Source organism: Sinohyriopsis cumingii, chromosome 6 (genome assembly GCF_028554795.1).
Source record: "Sinohyriopsis cumingii isolate HCF-2022 chromosome 6, ASM2855479v2, whole genome shotgun sequence".
Lineage (NCBI taxonomy): Eukaryota > Metazoa > Mollusca > Bivalvia > Unionida > Unionidae > Sinohyriopsis > Sinohyriopsis cumingii.
In genome coordinates, this window is record NC_142966.1 from 141,875,744 (window position 1) to 141,897,257 (window position 21,514).

The window sequence follows — 21,514 nt, forward strand, 5'->3', positions numbered from 1 at the left end:
TGGTATGTTGACACTTCCCTGGGAACCTATCTAAAGTGTTTATATAATCAGTGATACAAAGTTGCAATAGCCGACCGACACAGTAAGGTAAATGTCTAGGTTACGGGTCACACATATGTAATGTATTTAAGGCTTTGTTGATGTTGTTGTTGTTCCTTAAACCTATTATAAGGTTCTAAAAATCGATTATTATTAATTAAATATGAAAATATCCAAAGGCCGCCCCCCTCCTCTCTCTCTCTCTCTCTTGACCATCGTATCAAGAGAAGGGCGAAGACTATTGAAAAGACGAGAATAGAGGTTTTCGCTTGTGTAATACCACAACGATTCCGGACCTATGAAGACTGGTGGTAAATGTTAGGCCTAAGTCAAACCGACCAAAGGGAGAGAGAGAGAGAGAGAGAGAGAAACAAACTTCCACTTTAAATATATTAAGATATTTTAAATACCTATTGTTGGTCCGTCATTTTGCTTGGATTCTATTCCACGCTAATTTCCATGCGCCTGTACGTCAGTGCATTGATGAGCGTTCAGTATTCAAGAACCTATGTGTTTGTTGGCCTAGTGCTCTAATTTCTTCATTAAAACCATCTTTCATGTATAAATCATTAGTGTAACTTATATTAATTTAATCAGTGTGAATAAAAATAGAAACTCAATAATGAAAATAATCAACATATCAATATGCAAAGGTGATTGTGAATGGGCATAAAAGGACAGAACTACATTTTGTAGCGGACACACTCGGCAGGGAAGTGAGTTCATTCTCCCAGTCAATACACATTTGCCTCTCGTCAATCTAACTCCGTTCAAAGGGCAAATATATGTATTTATATGTGACACAAATAAAATATACGTATAGTATGTATGCTGTATCAATAATATATCACTCGTTGTATTAATTTTTCATTAAAAGGAAATTCGGCAAGCTTCGTCTCATTTTAGTGAATTTTGTTTTTACATCTCGTGGTATATCATTGATGTAGCGTACGTACTATACATACATACGTACGTACGTACGTATGTACGTACATATATATATATATATATATATATATATATATATATATATATATATATATATATATATATATATATATATATATATATATACATACATACATACATACATACTCTTCTGACAGAGGTCCTGGGATTTTCCTTCCTACCAGAAAATTTAACTAATATTGTAAATACAATTGGTTTATTTTCCTACAAATCAGAGCTAGTATTTTTTCAAGGTATTTATTAGCAAGAATTTCGTTTGATCCGTCGTAAAAGCGAAGGTACAAAAGAACGATAGAGGAAAAGAATTGACTGTTGGGAAGAACTTCCAAACAATTATTAACTGCACAATCCATATAGTGTAACAGTATAAACAATTTGCAGCTCTAAGATTCACTTCTGCAATAAAAAAATGAGCAACCCATAGTTCTCGTACCCACATGCCTACAAGTAGAAATGAACAACTATCAGTTCTCAAACGCTTGCGTGGCTTCAGGTAGAAATGATCAACATGTTGTCCTCATACACCAGCGTGGCTGCAAGTATACGAAGTCGAGTCGTTTTCAAACGCCTTGCTTATAATAAGGCGTTGTGGAGAAGAATAGGGGGATTCGTGCGATGTCATCTGCTGCACCGACTCCGCTACAAAACTGTTGGCCTCGAAGTAATGAACAAGGGTTTAATTGAAGTTCACCTACTGTTCTTCTCGACGGGTGGATACGGCAAATATGTGTCTCTCGCAAAGGTTTGTAATATCGCCACCCATTCCAGTTTAGTCTATAACGGGAAACAGTTATTTGTATGCTTTCACATACGTCCAGTTTACATTCACACGCATACATTTCTTATACTCGCATGTCGTTTTCTATCAGGCATTTGACCTTCGAGTTTGTGGTCAGCGTTACATATCCCATTGAGAGCTATTTGACTTATTGATCATGTCATTTCTTCTTTAAAATTATCTATTCTGTTGGATGTTTTGAAAAGAGAAAAAAATGCTTCAGGTAAGTCGATACATTTAGTGTCTTACGATTATAATGAATGTAATGCATTCCATTTTTAACGTTAAATATGTATGCATTTTTATTTCCTTGAGGGCTTGTCATAATTGGTTTTCCTATGTGTATTTCCATGAAGACATGTAAAAAGAATAGGTTGTTTAGGTGGATTTCCACGAGGGGATGAAAGCAAATTGTTTTCCATGTGGATTATTTCTCTCTCTCTCTCTCTCTCTCTCTCTCTCTCTCTCTCTCTCTCTCTCTCTCACACACACACACACACACACAGACACGCACGCACACATAGACAAACAAACAGTTACGCTACCATTTACAGAGTATCCCCTGAGAAACCTCAGTTAAACTACGTATATATAATTTATTTTAATCCTTGGAAGATTAATACAGTCCATGTAAAAAAATGTAATGTTAACCTTAAATAATATTAAATATTTAAACTGTACATTGTACTCACAGCAAGTATTTGATAGAACTCTTCACACAGGGTCCATGTTTTAGCAATTAAGGAAGAAAATTCTGACTAAAAGCACATGTATGCTTTAGGTTAACAAAATGTAAAGTTAAATTGACAAATAATAAAACATATATGCCATTTTCTAAGTCTAAGATTGACAAAATTTAAAACATATGCCAGTTTATGTGTCTAAGACTGACACAATGTATTACACTTGAAGATTTTGAAACTCTTTACTTCGCTTTTATTATGTTTTTTTTTTCTTCTAACAATTAAACACAACAGTTCTTAGCCTTAAATTAAAGTAATGGTATTTGGTGTAAAGTTTATTTTATTTCTTTCGGTATAGGTATCTTGAAATTATCCTGACACAATTCATGGCGTACACAAACTAATTTAAAGTATCCTGTCACAATTCATGGCGTACACAAACTAATTTAAATTATCCTGACACAATTAATGGCGTACACAAACTAATTTAAATTATCCTGACACAATTAATGGCGTACACAAACTAATTTAAATTGTCCTGACACAATTCATTGCGTACACAGGATAAATGAAATTATTGTGACACAGTTCATGTTACACAAGTTACTCATGTCTTGTACACAAACTACTTTAAATTATCCTAACACAATTCATGTTTTTCACAAGCTAATTTAAATTCTAGTGACTAAGTGCCTGTTGTACACAAGCTAATTTAAATTATAGTCACTAAGTGCCTGTTGTTCACAAGTTAATTTAAATTAGCCTGACACAGTTCATGTTCTAAACAAGCTAATTTAAATTCTTGTGACACAGATCACGTTCTGCACAAGCTAACTTAAATCCTCGTGACACATTTCATTTCGTACACATGCTAATTTAAATCCTCCTGACACAGTTCATGCTCGACACAAGTGATTCATGTTCTACACAAGTGATTCATGTTCTGTACAAGTGATTCAAATATCTACACAAGTGATTCATTTTATACACAACCTAATTTAAATTTATCCTGACATAGTTCATATTCTACGCAAGCTAATTTAAACAAATCAAGGAGTCTGATTCGCTGTAAACCGTTATACATTAATAGCATTTAAGTGTCAGTATTTAATAATGAGAAATCCATGACCTAAACAGAGTGAAAATTCAAGCAATCTGTTACTGTTCCATGGAAGGTAAACAAAAAAGTCTAATAATACAAATTTAAAGCAAGGCATGTATCTAACATACTATAGCATTAGACACAGTCTATATGCTAAACATACTAAAGCATTAGACACGGTCTGTATGCCAAACGTACTATAGCATTAGACACAGTCTGTATGCTAAACAGACTATAGCATTAGACACAGTCTATATGCTAAACATACTAAAGCATTAGACACAGTCTGTATGCTAAACGTACTATAGCATTAGACACAGTCTGTATGGTAAACATACTAAAGCATTAGACGCAGTCTATATGCTAATCATACTATAGCATTAGACACAGTCTATATGCTAAACATACTAAAGCATTAGACACAGTCTGAATGCTGAACGTATTAGATTTTAAATTAGTTGTATATAATAAACGTGTTTCCCATTCGCACAGAAAACTTTAATTTTGGAAAACTCTGATGGAATGATTGATATTTATTTTCGAGAATATCACAATTCCTTTTATTCCGTGCAAGTTTTATTCTTGGGTGAAAAGATTGACAATCAATTTTCCCTTATATTGTATGCTCAACAACGTTATAAAGCAGATTTCTTAAATTGACACTGTCAAGGACTGCAAGTAAATGTGTGTTTGCATTAATTTTAACTTAATAGGTTGAAACTGGTAGATGACAGTTGTTCATGTAAATAAATTTTTAGCCGTTACTATTTACTTATAATGTTCTTTTGTCTGTCAAAGAAGATTAATTTCATGCAAGAGTAAATATTTCTTGACGCAGACGGTATGATTTTTAAAACCATTCAGTATACAGTATATAATTATTGACGATATGCAAAAGCCTTTGAAAAATCTAAAACTTTTATTATTAATTTTTTTCTTTGTACTGCAAAGATTTCGACACTTTCAATAAGTAGCACTTAACGCACGCAAGAATGATTTCCTTTACCAAATGTGACTACAAGAGTGGTTTCCTTTACCAAATATGACTACAAGAGTGGTTTCCTTTACCAAATGTGACTATAAGAGTGGTTTCCTTTACCAAATGTGACTGTAAAAGAGGAATCGCTTGAACATCGATGAATAATACAATGCTGAACAACCACATATATATTGCTTACTTTATGAAAATGCTTTCTATCGTACATCAATTAATTCTTTTTTTTCTTTTTCGCACGTTTAATTTTATTTGTATCTCTCTTCTGGTACTAAAGTTTACCTTTATCGAAGAAAAAATGAGTGTAAAATTATTTCCATTAAAGTGCACTTACATTCCTAATGTATCCAATTTGAAAGTTTACAATTCGTCCTACAGTTATGACGTCGAAATATGTAACCTAACAAAAGATGAAAAGGTCCAAATAGCGCATTAAATACATATATTTTATTATATTACATACCCATTCAATCGTACCTGCCTGATATGGCGTACCATACAGCTGTTCAAGCCGTATTTCAGCAGCACACATCCAGATTCGAACTACTTGTCTTCTTTGACGTCCGCAAGTATATATTTTTAGATTAAGTGAATCGAACTTGGATCCAGTGGACACCACCAAGGACAACAGACGACGGCCTTCCCGCGCCTTCCCTCCCTTGCCACGTCCGAACACCAAAAATAAATGTTCGAAATCTCTAACTGAGTGAGTGTAGGTACCATTCGCACTCAACAAAACAAGTCAAATAGAAAATAAAAATACACATTAGACATGAATGCGTGCCGGGTCTATTCCCGCTCGTGTCAGCCTACCATTCAGCTAGCATGAAACATTATGTTTCGCCAGGTGACGGCTAAAATTATCAGCACTCCTTGAGGGCATACAAGCCTTGGGGATGAGGCACTGTTTCCTTCCCCCAGGAACAATTATCAGGCTGCGGTGCAGTCATAAACCAGTGGTACATGTACCTATGTACGCACACCACTTTAATTTAAGCAAGCAAGAATCGAACTATTTATATAAATTCCATTCGTTTTAAATTCCATTCATTAAGTAAAGCTATAAAAATTTGAAAAGCTTAAACTGAATGGGTATGTAATAAATACAAAGCTCGTTTGATATGGTTTGCGAATCCCAACCCGATATCAAACTCTTTCTTTCCGCGGACTCAGAACAAAACACGAATGCAGCTCTGTACCTTTTGTTTCTTTTTATAAATATAATTTTTAGAGAACTTGTGCCACCTCTATTTATTTATTTCCATCTGGAAACCATCTTAAAAATTTACACTTTCTCAAGTAACGTAAAGTTCGTTAATTCAGTTTTTAAAAAAAAAATATTTAGACATGGTTTTAACAGACACGTTTCTTTTCTACCATGGTCAGGAGGGTAAATAAGTTCATGTTGCACGTGCACTGTTATATTTATAGAGGATAGGAATGAATAACATAGAACTGTGTAAATATGTTTACAAGGTAGTTTCGTGTAGGAAAAAATACATCTCTTATGTATTTGCAAAACTAACGTTGACGAACACAATGAGAATAGATTATAAAAGAGAAAAACTTTTTCCAGATGAATATATTTTGTCCATCTCATTTTTGTCTTTGACACAGCCCAAGGAATGTATATCCTGTATAAATAGTTTATAAATCAACTCGTTTCTTTTCAATATAATTCAGTTTCAGACACATAGCTGTAATTATTGCTATGTATCTACACCTGAATGAGGTCTAACCTGTCTGTGTTAGGAAATGGACGTTCACAGGTACTATTTTTTACAGTTTAGACATTGGCTGTGTTAGGAAATGGACGTTCACAGGTACTATTTTTTTACAGTTTAGACATTGGCTGTGTTAGAAATGGACGTTCACAGGTACTGTTTTTTACAGTTTAGACATTGGCTGTGTTAGGAAATGGACGTTCACAGGTACTGTTTTTTACAGTTTAGACATTGGCTGTGTTGGGAAATGGACGTTCACAGGTACTATTTTTACAGTTTAGACATTGGCTATGTTAGGAAATGGAAGTTCACAGGTACTATTTTTTACAGTTTAGACATTGGCTGTGTTAGGAAATGGACGTTCACAGGTACTAATTTTTTTACAGTTTAGACATTGACTGTGTTAGGAAATGGACGTTCACAGGTACTATTTTTTACAGCTTAGACACGGAATAAAAGGTGTATGTTACCGCATGCAAACGTTCAAACTTCTTGTGTTGTTATGTTGTGTTGTTATGTACACCTATTACACCAGTCACTGGTATCATAACGTTCTTACTTAGTGTACTTGGTGCATAAGTGCAGTAACCGAGTAACAATAGAAATTAAAGAAAACTTTACATTATTGCAAACTTTCTAGCTGATGGTCTAATATAAGTTTGTGCAAAATGCACATACAAATATAATCAAACCATAATTATTTCACACCATGTATGTACGCAAAGTATGGTTTTCAATAATTATACGTCCCTCATGTAAGTAAATTTGTGTCTTCTAAGAACACACTGATTTATATTTAATAAGGAAGTACGATAGGATATATATTGTATGGAAAGTAAGTGTATTCGCGTGGGAAATTGTTTTTCTTAATTTTTGTGAATAATATATTTTTATGATCATCTGCATTTATTTCGTACAAAGATTTGTGATTTGTGATTTCTGGGATTAACGGCAGTTTTTACCACATGATAAGCCATGCATGGCGGCCAGAATTTTTGGTGGAGGAAGAGCCCCAGAAGACTCTAGGAAGAACCACCTATCAACGAGAAGCTGCGGTCAAGTTTTCTCACGTGCCCACATTCGTCGAGCCAAGACTAGAATCCGTGCCGAAAGAGGTGAGATGTGAATCATCTGTACAGCAGAGCGCATTAAACCACTCAGTCACCTGAGGTCTTAGGCCACTCGTCAACTTGGGTGTTAGACCAGACAGCCACCCGGGGTCTTAGACCACTCGTCACCTGGGGTTTTAGACAAGACAGCCACCCGGGGTCTTTGACCAGTCAGCCACCGGGGGCGCCTTCGTCGAAAGAACAAATAATCATTAAATGCGGAAGGCTCAGGAAACAAAATGCAGCATAATCTCGAAATCGGCTATGTTTGGTATGAAATACCTTGCAATTCAAGGAATTACTGAAATGGTGAAAATGCATGAGACGGAATTTGAACGCTTTGTTGTTGTTGTTGTGGGGTTTAACGCCATTTTTCAGCACACGATAGGCCATATATGGCGGCCAGTATTAATGGTGGAGGAAGAAACCGGGAAAACCCCGGAAAGAACCACCGACCCACGAGAAGCTACTGGCATGCTTTCTCACATATCTACATTGGCTGAATCTGAGACTCGAACCGGCGCAGAAAGAGGTGAGATGGCAGTGATCCGTAACGGCGAACGCTTTAGACCACTCGGCCACTCGGGGCCCCATTTTGAACGCTAATTTGGATAATAATAATAAAGCATGTTTTGATTTATGCAGGTGGCAGTGTAATAAAATAAAAGCCACATTAGCCAAGAAAAGGTGTCGTCGTCACATAATGAACCGGCAGATCAGGGCCGATGTTGATTGTTCTACTGATTACTCCTTACAGACTACAGACACAGATCTGAGTCTATGAAATTTGCAATGGAACTCGATATTTATATATATTCTCATTTTTCTTCTTTTAAATTACTTCTAATAATGCATCAACATGGTATAATTTATATTTTGTTTAGAATAGAGCACCATTTATGAAATATAGAAATTATATGTACCTACTCACTCCATGCTTTCGTAAGTGTAGATGAAATCACTTCACATAATGGCTACATTGTTATTAAACTGAGGGAAAAGGTATACTTACCGCTACATTATTTAATGTACCACAGGCGGAAACATGTTTCGGAAAATCTCAAATCTTAAATGAAGTCATGTCATACAGCTCAATTTGATTTTGTGATATATTTGATGTCAGATTTATGGTCGTGGCTTAAATAAGTGGCATTGTGTCACCTGTAATTCAACCAAATAAAACCAAAACGCTCCATGTACATATTTAATTAGCAGGAACTAATCACAATACGCTGAGGCGATAAAAATTTAAATGCAAGAAATTCGAATTATGTTTTGTAAGGATGTTGGTCTGAAAAATGTCAGGGGACTTTTGATAGGTTAAAGGGTCATACTTAAGAGTGCATCAGTTCTTTCATCTCCAAATTTCAGTCAATCATTTAAATGCCTGTTGAAGAAGACAAAAATGGCGTAGATCATTACGTGTGTTATTTTTAAAAACCATTAAACAGGCACCGGAGTAATTATTCAACAATCAAGAAGGAATGTTTGGCTTCGGCACGTCCTTTGAAACACTTTAAAGTGTATGCTAATTCAGCTCCTACAATTATTGTTGGGGCCCCTAGTGGCAGAGTGGTCTAAAGCGCCTACCGTTACAGATCACTGCCATCTCACCTCTGTCTGCATGGGTTCGAGTCTCGGGCTCGGCCTATGTGGGTATGTGAGAAAGTTTGCTGGTAGCTTCTCATTGGTCGGTGGTTCTTTCCGGGGGTTTCCCGGATTCTTCCTCCACCATTAATTCCGGCCGCCATGTATAGCATATCTTGTGCTGAAAAATGGCGTTAAACCTTACAACAAAAACAATAACCTTGATGCATGAGGACTAGTCATAATGCAACCAGCTTTTTAGTTTTCATATACACTGGGCGTACAATTCATGTGGCAAACATCACGATGCTGGGTAATGCGGGCTGCCATATTGGCCTTCTTCCAGTCAACCCGGTCCCTTGACTGACAGCCATATTACATGCATACCTGTAACCCGATGGCTATCCATCTATCCATACTGAAAGTACAATTATGGTGGGTACTAGTGATAGCAAAGAGATTTACAAAACGGTCATTAAATACATACTATAAAATGACTTGAATGCTTGTTTAGTTTCTTCACTTCATCAACTTAAACCGCATGTACATCTCTAAGTATTATTCCGCAAAACTTTATATCTTCAGGTTTAATTAGTCTTTAGTACTTACTATACCTCTAGAGGAAATAAAAGTACTTGTCATTTGCTACTTATTCTAAATAAACAGTATATGTATAGATACAATAGATGTATATTGAATTTAACTGCAAATAGGAGAACTATTCTAGTTGCTGTGTGCATTTCCTCATGTGTGTGAGAATGCACTTGCCTCAAAACGAGAGTCGGAATCAAATTAAGAAAAATGTAAATTGTATCAAAATACAAACTGATCGGGTAAAACATGTGAGCAGTTCTGTACTTAGAGTTCTGGTGGATATCCGTGTACTTTCTACATTTGGATTCTACGGAGTGTCGAATATACGAAGTATAAGGAAACAGTTGACACTTACTTCTACAGTTAGTTATACACTTGCTAGTGGTGACTTAGTTATGTATATATCTGTATTTTTGATAATTAGTTGTTTACATTGTTTTGTTGTGACATTTGAACATTGGATACATTAATTTTGTCATTGTACAGTGTACTCATTTGCAAAGACATGGGTTCTCTAGAACAAGGATACGGGGTGGGGGGGGGGGTAAATTAAATTTGATAGCTGGCCTACAAAAAGGGAAAATACTAAACCAAAATTTATGATTTTGTACATTTTGCCTTCAACCTATTATTAGGATACCAAGAACGTTGTGAGAGATGTAAACTCAAGATTTAATAATTAATAACGATTAGATAACGGAATTACCATTTCAGTATGTACAAATAAACACATATGCCGAGAAAACAATAATAATCTAACTCTTCATTTTGGGGAACATTACAATGTTTGGGACTAGCATTATGTCATTATTATTCTTGTTCTTATTGTTATTGTTATTGTTACTACTACCAAAATACACGGAAAATCGTGTTATTGTCGTTATCATAAAATGTTGTTTATGGCCAATACAGGCCTTCGTACCTTTCTTAAGGAAAACTTGTCATGGTTGTTCAGGACTAACCAGAGTCCATTTGCTTTGCAAGCAGTATGTGCAGAACAATGACACATTTTAAATTTTTCCAAGTTTTATTGAAAATCTACTCCTTCTTGCCACTACATGGATTATTCACAAGTGTCAGTGGCATTTCATATTCACTACATACATACTCCATGTTGCTGTACACCGCATACATACTCCATATTGCTGTAAACTACATACATACCCCATGTTACTGTACACTGCATACATATTCCATGTTGCTGTACACTGCATACATACTCCATATTGCTGTACACTACATACATACTCCATGTTGCTTTACACTGCATACATACTCCATATTGCTGTACACTGTATACATACTCCATATTGCTGTACACTGCATATACACTCCATATTGCTGTACACTACATACATACTCCATGTTGCTTTACACTGCATACATACTCCATATTGCTGTACACTGCATACACACTCCATATTGCTGTACACTACATACATACTCCATGTTGCTTTACACTGCATACATACTCCATATTGCTGTACACTGCATACATACTCCATATTGCTGTACACTACATACATACTCCATGTTGATATACACTGCATCAAAGTCTGTGGACAAAAGGTATGGAATTGTTTTTATTATAAGTTATTCTTTCACACACATGCTACTAAACTGTACATGATAATTATCTGAAAGAAATGGGACATCACTATTACAATACTTTTTAGCCATTTCTTTGCAACCAGAGTACCATCCCCCGCCAGCCGTGTTGATTTTGCATAGCCCTTAATGTCTGTACTTTACATAAATAGACAGGTCTGTTCTTTCACCATGGATAAGTATCATACTTTTCCTTAGTAAAGTTCGAGGTGTATCAATAAGAACATATCGATATTATGGTATTGTATTTATCAATCTCCTTTTCGCAAAGTGTAAAGGCGCTGTTAATCAATCAAGCAATCTTTATTTCCTCCAGTGGCGTCACCAGGGTTGGTGTCACCAAGTGCGGTAACTCATGGTGTCACTCCCATGGACCTCCTTCCTGCACAGAAATTCAAACATGTTATAGACAGTTATTCTGGTGTCACCCCCTCTTATCGTGTCACCCGGTCTGGTCCGCACCTCACTAGTGACGCCAATCCTCCATAACGAGAGTTCAAGTTACCAATTCAAATACAATAGAACATTTAGAAGCTGAACTATTTACTTTGATCATTACGGTAAGCATCCCAGAATTTAAATGATCCGTATTACACTAATACAAATAAGGAACAAATGGAATATTAACAAAATATAATATATATGCAACCATACATAGTGTCAAGATTGTCGACCCCAATCCAACCCAAATTGAAGAAAAGCAAATTCTAACAAAATTGAAAACACCTTTTTCCTGAACTAACATTTTCTGTGGTCTAAAAACGTAATAGAAATGAGTGAAAACCAACACATTTTGTAAAATTCAACAAACAATGTATTTCCTTAAAATACAAAGTGAAAATGTAAAAAATAACTTAATTCCAAAATAAATCCAACGCTTAAAATGTTGATATGTCAGCGATGGCCTGGATGATAATTATGTACCAACATTATTTTGTTGAATCGCAATAATAATATCTAAGAATATAACCTTATTTGAATTTCACTATCAATCCTAGTCTCTATTTCCAAGAATATCCTTTTAGATGGGCACTTTGTATTTCCATTGCATACATAATTTGAATGAATAAATTCCAGCCCAAATGAAATGCTGACACAACAGTAAAACTGATTTCTGTTTCAGATGTTATTACAGGAATAAATAATTGTTCCAATAAAAAAGATTTTGTACTCCTTTACCTGACCTACATCATTATTAGCATTTTCTAAAGAAAAAATATTATCAAATGGACATTTTCATTCTAGAAGCTTACAAATGTTTACTGATAAAATCTTTGTTATGGTTAGAAGGTCTGTTAACAAATTTGTAATATAGAACATGGTAAACACAATGTCCTTAACTAAGCCCAAAATAAAAAGCATAGTATTTATCCTTCGGTCAGTAAAATGAACACAATGTTGTTTACAAAACTGTAACTGATTTTGAACAAGGTCAGCTACCAATACAATTTTATATAACCCACAACATATCATGAAATAAAAAAATAAGAAATACGAACAAACAATGCAGATTAAATATACTTAACACACCATACTGTAACTTATTTTTACTTTTTCACATTGATTTTATGAAAATAAATTATTTTTTTCAATTTTACAAAACTTGTTGGTTTTCGCTCTTTCTTGTTACTTATTTTAAGACCATGGTGTGATAACGTTAACTTGGCAGATCGACGAAACTTTCTTAAGCTATCTTACATTCCTCGATATTTATATGACACTTTTCCTGGTCTTGCCGATCTTCCACCACCATTGGTTGGTGAGACAAACAGGTATAGTCTTATAAATAGGAATACCTTTGCTGGAATTAATATTAGACTTTAAATAAGTAGAAATTAATTTGTAACTCATCTATTCATATCCATAATTGACTCTCTGATTTAATGAAAGATGGAAGGGATTATTCTATTGCCAAAATTAAGATAGAGGTTAAGATCGCACACGTGTCCACCAGATACTTAGCTGTGACAGGATCCACTTTGCATGGTACAGTTAGAAACACTTTCAGTGCTTAATATTATGATTGTACAATAACCAGGTGAGAGATAATCGATTATGTTCTTGTAGTGAAGAAATTTAAAACACATAGCATTGCCCATTTGTTTGTAAAATAATATATTGAACAATGTACGAAATATGTTCAAAGTCTAATAGGCTTTTGTGTCGATCACCACTAATATTGGATTATATGAATCATTTCATTTTACTGCGAAAGTTAATATTGCTTTATTTTTTATTTATTTAAAATTTATATCAGGAGCAAAATAATATCGATGTAATTAGAGTATTCATGATTGGATTTACGTATGTGATTTATTACTGTCATAAAGACATGACGTTCTTCATTGCTATCTATTAACTGGTTGATGTGTAGGTGGGTGGTACATTTATCTCCAATATCCGCCATAATCTATTCATTTTTGTTTTTAATTCACTTATGTAACCAACTTCTTCCCCCACCCCACTCCGTCTCTATCATTTTGTTTGCAACGTGCATATTTATATATTACTGTATAAATCCATTATTCTTGTGGCGTTATCGTTGAAAATTTGTAATAAATTGTAGGACAACTGCTTATTTTAAGCTGTAAGGATTTGCTTGTATAAATAGAATTCATTGTCATTAACTGATTCAAATTAAATAAACGGACATCTTACATGATTATGATTAATGGAAGAAAATGCAAATAAAATCATGGTTGATGAGAATATTACATGGAACCACAGTTCGGTTATCAAAGTTTCTACTGATTTGATTAGAAACGTTATCTACCCATGTGCCTTTCCCTATTCTCACTGTGGAGTGACACTTAAAACGTATTTTTATGTGTATCTGTGAATCTGTCTGTCTGTATGTTTGTTTGTTCTTTAACTTTTAATGATCCTCACAATGACTTCAGATCAACTGTGCTTTTTTCGTTGTTCCTTTTGAAGAGAGTTTGAATGATAAAACTGAGAATAGGATTTAGCACGGAGAATTAAATAATGTAAATAATTAATTGTCACCCAAAATGTACTGGGTTCGGTTTTAGGTAACCGGCAGATAAGATCATTCGTGATCTGTTCTTTTCTCCTGTCAGCACTGTTATCGTTACTTATTTATTACCCGTAGTTTTTCCAAAAATGTGCATATTGTATAAATAAATTAGATCCATCATTATACATGGTTAGTTTATATATTTCTCTTCTCATGTTTGTCCTGTGTTATAAAGCTTTACCTTACTCGCCAGCACGTTTCAGCTCGTTTTCTTCAATACATCCCTAATTTGTCCCGTTAAACTTTTCCGTTTATGGACATTATGCATTTGCAAAATATGTCATCGAGTAATACGATAATTAATGACTATTTACACAAGGCAAGTTTTCTTTCTTCCCAATAAATGAGAAACCAAATTTGATTTAATTATCTATGTAGGTCAGCGTTTTGGGGGAGAGGACAGTTGATCAATAAATCTAAACCTATCATTAATGGCAAGCACACAACAAAAAAGTTTGCTCTAGGGGTCACAGTGTAGAAATTATAATGGAATCAGCATTCCTTTATTTGTATGATAAATTGTGTAGATGTTTAAAGTTGATAACAAGTCTATTGAGTACCACAGACCTTGAAACCTGGAAATTGATATATATGAACCACGAATAAATCATTCACCTGTGCGAAGGGAAATCGTCCCGTATTTAAGATAAGCACCAGCTTGAAGTGAGAAAAATTAGACAAACTATATCCACTTTACTTCGTGTGTCTTTAAATGATCATGTCAGACGGATTTGTGAGGATGCAAAAGCTATTCCGTATTCCTATATCGTTTGTTTGTTTTTTTCTACATTTCGGTAGGGGATAATAAAATGTTTACTATTTAGTTTCCTGGTTTGGATATATTTCTCAAATTCAAAATTTGGTGTGATATAGTGCGAAGTGGGTATTTTTCAAATGGGTTAGTCTAATGTGCAAAATATTGTTTATTAACCGTAGCGGTTTATTGATTAGCGTAGCAAACACGCGAGCGAATGTTTGCGGGTTCGAATCCTACCATCGGATCACTATGAATCCTTACTTAGAACGTCCTTTTCTCTGTACCTTGCTTGACCAATATAACCTCCACAAGCTCTATGGAGTGAATACAGGTAAATATGTGAGAGCAAAATCTAGCAAGGTCGTCCAAATAATATGAAAATGTAGATAATAATACAGTGACTTTGACCTTACATATCTTTAAAGAGTATTAATTGGTTTGATCTGAAATGTTGAAGCCATATTCCTTTAAAATAAAAGAAACACTTCTGAACAATTTTACAGAGAGAAGGACTTAGTACTAGCAATGTAAGTACTAACTTTCAGTCATTTATTTATTAATTTTTCATTTCCTTGTATCTACAAAGTTGATTTTACGAAGCCGGGGTTTTGGGGTTTAATAAACTTTGAAGACAAGACGAGAAATTAGTTATAAATATAAACTCGAAACATATTACTCCAGTACTTAACGGTTTCGAATATGTGCAAGGGGCTTCGCACATGCACCGCTTACAAACAACGCTCTGACTCAAGAGCAGGGTTGCATAAAGCGCAGGTATTCCTGGAAATCAATCAGAAAAAGATTATGTACTCTGGTACAGAGATGGCAAGTTTCCTGTAATCATTTACAATGATTCAGTCGTTCAAACAAGTTATTTTAAGATGGTCTCGGAGTTTTTCGTCAAAGGTGTAATTTGAATAGACAGTTTAGGTTTTGCAGCCGTGACTTTAACACACTGTTGTTTGGACCCATTTTGGAGATAAAAATTTGAAAACATTTTAATACTTTTTTCACTGTGCACTGGAATTTCAAAATGGAAAAATAGGTCACATTTAATCATACATTCCAATACTGCTTCCATCTTGAATATGGCTATCAATGTACAGGAGGACTATCTATGAACATAAGGACTATGTACATGAGGACTATATATGTACATGAGGACTATCAATGTACAGGAAGACTATCTATGTACATGAGGACTATATATGTACATGAGGACTATCAATGTACATGAGGACTATCTATGTACATGAGGATTATATATGTACATGAGGACTATCTATGTACATGAGGACTATCAATGTACATGAGGACTATCTATGTACATGAGGACTATCTATGTACATGAGGACTGAATCGTTGCATTTTACCCAGTCTTTACATGGCAGCCATGTGAGTTTTTCAAACAAAGTTTTGCTAACTGTTGAATAATTTTTATCTAAAGGAGATATAGCCGGCGTTCAATGCGCTTTAAAAGATAGAATGAACAATATTCCCAAATAGTGGAACAATAATTAAAAAGATTTAGCATAAAAATACTGCATAAGAAAAATTCTTGATTTTGACGTCTACAAATGCTTACTTCTATTCAAATTGAAACAACAGCGTTGGTTTATATATTCCATGATATAGTATCGTCAGCTGTCATTCCTAACGTTTTTCATTAGCGACTCATACAAACTTGTAATTTCTTCAGAATATATAACTATTTTATAGCACTCTCCTGGGAAGGCTAGTGTGTTTACCTGTACAAAGAAAATCAAATCTACGTATTTTGTTTTTTTTTTCATAATTCTTTCTGTGAAGATTGTACATGAATTTCATAAGATTGTGTTATCATACCATTGCTACAGAGACGTCTTTAAAATATAATTAATTGTTTCTTCCAATTATTAAAGGTTAAGTAATAATTTTACGTTCCATTAAATGTTTGAGCCCTGGCACCAGAAAGTTGTCTGAAAAGATTTATAACCTATAATATAAAATGTGTTTGTACATTTGCCATCTCATAGTAACATACATGAACACAGGCACGTACACAAACCACACATCTGTCTTTTTTTTGAGATCGAGAATCAAGCCAAACAATTGCTGCGAATCTTGAAGAGCTGTATGATAAGGGAAATAACTCGTACCAGCTTTATGCATGATGTTACACACTTGTCCTAGCTTTATCGACATCGAGATCGCAAGTCTTTAATAATAATAATAATAATAATAATAACGACAATAACAATATCAATAACAACGACAACATTATTTCAGTGATCAAGATGGAGAAAGTATTCGTATCACTATTGGTATTAGACTACAATGAGGGCAACGGTGTTGATGATAATGATAATGATAATGATAATAACGATTGCGAAAACGACGATGAGAAATAAACATCAGCTTCCATTCAAAATGTTGATATGTTGTGTACATATAAAAAGCAATATAAATCATCCTAAAGCTAGTGTTAATACGAAGTCGTTTAGATTCTGTTCAACATTAAGTCCCTCGTTTAGATTCTGTTCAACATGAAGTCCCTCGTTTAGATTCTGTTCAACATGAAGTCCCTCGTTTAGAGTCTAGTCTGTACAACATAAAATTCTGAAATCTTGCTTGACATGTATATTTGACTACTGAGAGAGTGTGCATCTTGCTTGACATGTAAATTTCACTACTGAGGGAGTGTGCATCTTGCTTGACATGTATATTTGACTACTGAGGGGTGTGTGCATCTTGCTTGACATGTATATTTGACTACTGAGGGAGGTGTGCATCTTGCTTGACCTCACATTGACTACTGAGGGAGGTGTGCATCTTGCTTGACATGTAAATTTGACTACTGAGGGAGGTGTGCATCTTGCTTGACATGTAAATTTGACTACTGAGGGAGGTGTGCATCTTGTTTGACATGTATATTTGACTACTGAGGGAGGTATGCATTTTCCTTGACATGTTTATTTGACTACTAAGGGAGGTGTGCATCTTGCTCGGTATGACTATCTGGCTACTGTGGGACGTGTCCCTCAGCCTCGGCATGTATATTTTGGCTACATTATATCATACAAGTTTATTGCCTTCATCTAATGGTGACTTTGATGCTGTAACATATACTGGAATCATTACTGGGTGGACTTGTACTATGAAACGTCTAAAAACTGCTAATTTGTATTCATTATATTTATTACAATATTTGTTTGCGTTCTTTTTTTTCTTCACGCCAGGTTGAACTGTGCTGATTCTGGCATCCTTTACGTACATGTACAATGAAATATCTGGGCACTGTGTAAGCACATTAGATAAGATATGACCTCCTCCTACCAACTGCTTCGGAAGATCAAGTTTGGGGAACATCTGGAGGACGGTAAGTATACAGATTAGTTACAAACTTATTTTACTTGCCCCCAAAATTAATATTTTAGATTTAGCGCCTTATTCTTCCAAAATGTTTTCTCGATAAAGGAGAGCTTGTTGTGGTGACACAGTAGAGTTCCATTAAAAGGAAAAATAAAGATGGACTTCATAACATCATGCTGTTGAATAGAGTAATGTAAGTTACTAAAGCTAGCAATCAGTCAATCGCATTACTGCAGAGTGTTGTATCATCCTTTGCAGTGATCCTATTCTAATTGCATCCTTAACGAATTTATTCACTTTCGCGCTTACTATCTATGTTTGACTAACACAATAAATACCAAAAATGTCATGTTTCTTGAAGCTTGCGTCATTTTCGAAACAATTTGTGGTTTCAATGTAGTGTTTGTGTGGCATGTCGATATGGGCATAACGTTTAATCCTTTGAAGTCACGTTAAAGTTGGCATTGTACGGTTTTAAAAAAATTGAAAGCACTCGTGGCAGGACCAAATATTTGAAGAAAATTAAAATATTCGTTTATTTATATTCATTTTGATCTTTCTTAAAATAATGAAAAAGACTGCTCTTTCCTTGAATGTATACTATATAAAACGTTCTGGTTACAAAAAACAATTTGTTGGTTGATTGGTTGGTTGGATTTAACACGTTATTGCTTATATCATTGCCGACGAAATGGGAGCTAATTGCCTTTCCCACGGATATACAGAGGCAGCCAGCCTAGACTATTTATTATTTATTATACCTTTTGTTGGTCAGTGAGACTGAAGAAAGTAAATACGATCTTTCAAGTTGTTTTTAAAGAACGTTTCCTACGGTTATCTTGAAGTCTACGTACAGCAAACCAAGAAGTCTTCTTAATTGCTCTCTGTTCTAAACTAATTAGATAATTATATAGAAGGGTTCTGGTATTCAAAGATAAATCGGTTTATAAGTTTTCCCTATCAGAGTTGCACAAATGATAAATGCAGCGCGCATAACGTTCACAGCCACGGTTTTGAAGTAATGTTTACTAAGCATTTAGTGTCTGCCACGTATGTCAACTCGCACTGAAATGGAACACGATTAAAGAAAAGATTAATTGATTTTTATTTGCTATTTAATGAAAACAATTACATATTGGATATAAAGCTTTTAAAGCAAATTCGATTCTAGTGACGATGAACACATGCGCAGCGGGCTTGTCACGTCATGTTACTTGTAGCGTATCCCCTGTTATGGTGTGAGAAAAGGGTCAAAAGTACCCGTACCGCTGCAGCGGTATCCAGATATCTTTGTAACGATATCCAATTATCGTTTTGTTGATGCAGTAGTAATTTTTGACGTTGCAGCAATATTTTGTAAAAAATATCTGGTATAATTGCATAAATATTTATAATATTTGAAAAGGTTTTCATGTACTGATAAAACAATACAGTTGCATCTGGATACGGTTGCAGCTCTAGGTTAATATCTTTGCAACGGTATATGGCTACTACACAATCAAATTCTCACACATTTTACAGAATGAAATTTTCATTTCCTCGTCTAAGAAGGTCGCAGGCACCTATATTTTGGTGCACATAATACCGAACTGCTGATAAGGTCCAGATGACACAGTTTTAAAGACTGGGATTTAACGTTTCCAGTAATATTAACTATTGCTTCTCCGAATAAACAAACAAACATGCGAAAAAATTATGCAAAACGCTATTAAAATCATTTTTAAACCACGAGAATTAATTGCCGTCAAACTCAGAAAATTAGATAATGCAATATACAATATGAAAATGATAGCCCAATGGTCGGCAACCAATTTTACATAGCGTGCGACTTTTTTTCGGATTAATTACAAAATGAAGGAGCGCGTGCCACCAGTAAGAGAGTAACACTTAAAATCAAGACCCTTGTCACACAAAACGTCTTGACGTGCCATTTTGTGGCACTTGTGCCGTAGGTTGCCGACTCCTGTTATGACAGATAAATTCTGGACCGTTTTCGGAGCAAGGACAAAATCTGGTGGAGGTACCGTTGAGAGTCATGTTTTTACGTTTATAATCATTTATAACATTTATTTTGATATATGAATGTGGACTTGTTATTACGTTGATATAATACGTTATTACATTCGGAACTGAATGTAAGGTACGTATTCTGTAGCCTTTATGCAAAGTATTATGTATATAACTACTTGGACTTATTTTGTGGGCTTCACTCAAAATATTACGTTCGAAACGACATGGACCTTTTATTTAGGATCTATCAAGAAATGTTCCTGTCAAAACCGGTCTTAATGCATTAATGTAGAATTAAATAATATCACCTGTTTACACACAGGATCTGTAGAAAGAAAGAAAACGTGACCTGCATGTCAAAGGATGCTTGTATTTCATGCTTTCATGACAGAAACCAAAGACGTGGATGTGCCGAAACAAAAGCAAAGTAGCATTAACGACGACGAAAATAAAAATAAAAACTACAACCCAAGTAGCAAACCTATGGTGCAGAAATGTTATTTTTTTAAAACTTTTTTTTCTTCTAAACCGGTCTGTCTGTCATCCGAAACATATACGTTTATGGACATAAGACGAAATACAGACATATATTGATGGCATGAAAAACAAGTGTCGAGAAAAGTGATGTATGTTGGAAATTCTAGACATACATTCAGTGGAATGAGAATATAGATATCGTGGTTGATATAATTGTGGCCAGTTACAAATAAAGTATTCATAATTTTTTGCTTCGGATTGTTGTTGTTGTGGGGTTTAACGCCATTTTTCAGCACACGATAGGCTATGCATGGCGGCCAGTATTAATGGTGGAGGAAGAACCCGGGAAAACCCCGGGAAGAACCACCGACCCACGAGGCTTCGGATTGTAAAAGGCCATCGAACTTGATAATAAGTTACAGCAACCAATTCATAACATTTCAATTAATCTAAATAAAATTGAGTTATGGTAGTACCGCCAAATTTTCAAATTTACATCACCTTTTTCTGCCGTTATCCTAATTTTAACAGGCCCGTAAAACTGACTGATTGATTGAGTTATTCATTTACTGATTTGCAATAGTTCTTTCCTATCTTGTTCCTTTTAGATTAGCCAAAGTTGTTTCCCATGTCTATTCATAACATTCTGTATTTATTCCAATATGCATTAAATTTTAGTTTAGAAACTGCAGTGT

General features: G+C 34.7%; 1 protein-coding gene across 3 annotated transcripts in view; it reads left to right on the forward strand.

The window, feature by feature from the left end:
- The first annotated feature begins 1,598 nt into the window (after positions 1-1,598).
- The window catches only part of LOC149798150 (uncharacterized), an 88,939-nt gene continuing 69,023 nt past the window's right edge, over positions 1,599-21,514 (forward strand). The window contains exons 1-2 of one of the 3 annotated variants that reach the window (XM_089963256.1): positions 1,599-1,750; positions 18,200-18,339. In XM_089963256.1, coding sequence (XP_089819382.1) covers positions 18,282-18,339 — 58 coding nt within the window. In that variant the 5' untranslated portion in view covers positions 1,599-1,750; positions 18,200-18,281. Of the gene's footprint in view, positions 1,751-1,795; positions 2,010-18,199; positions 18,340-21,514 lie in introns of those variants that run through there. The other 2 variants (XM_089963255.1, XM_089963257.1) reach the window with 2 other exon arrangements.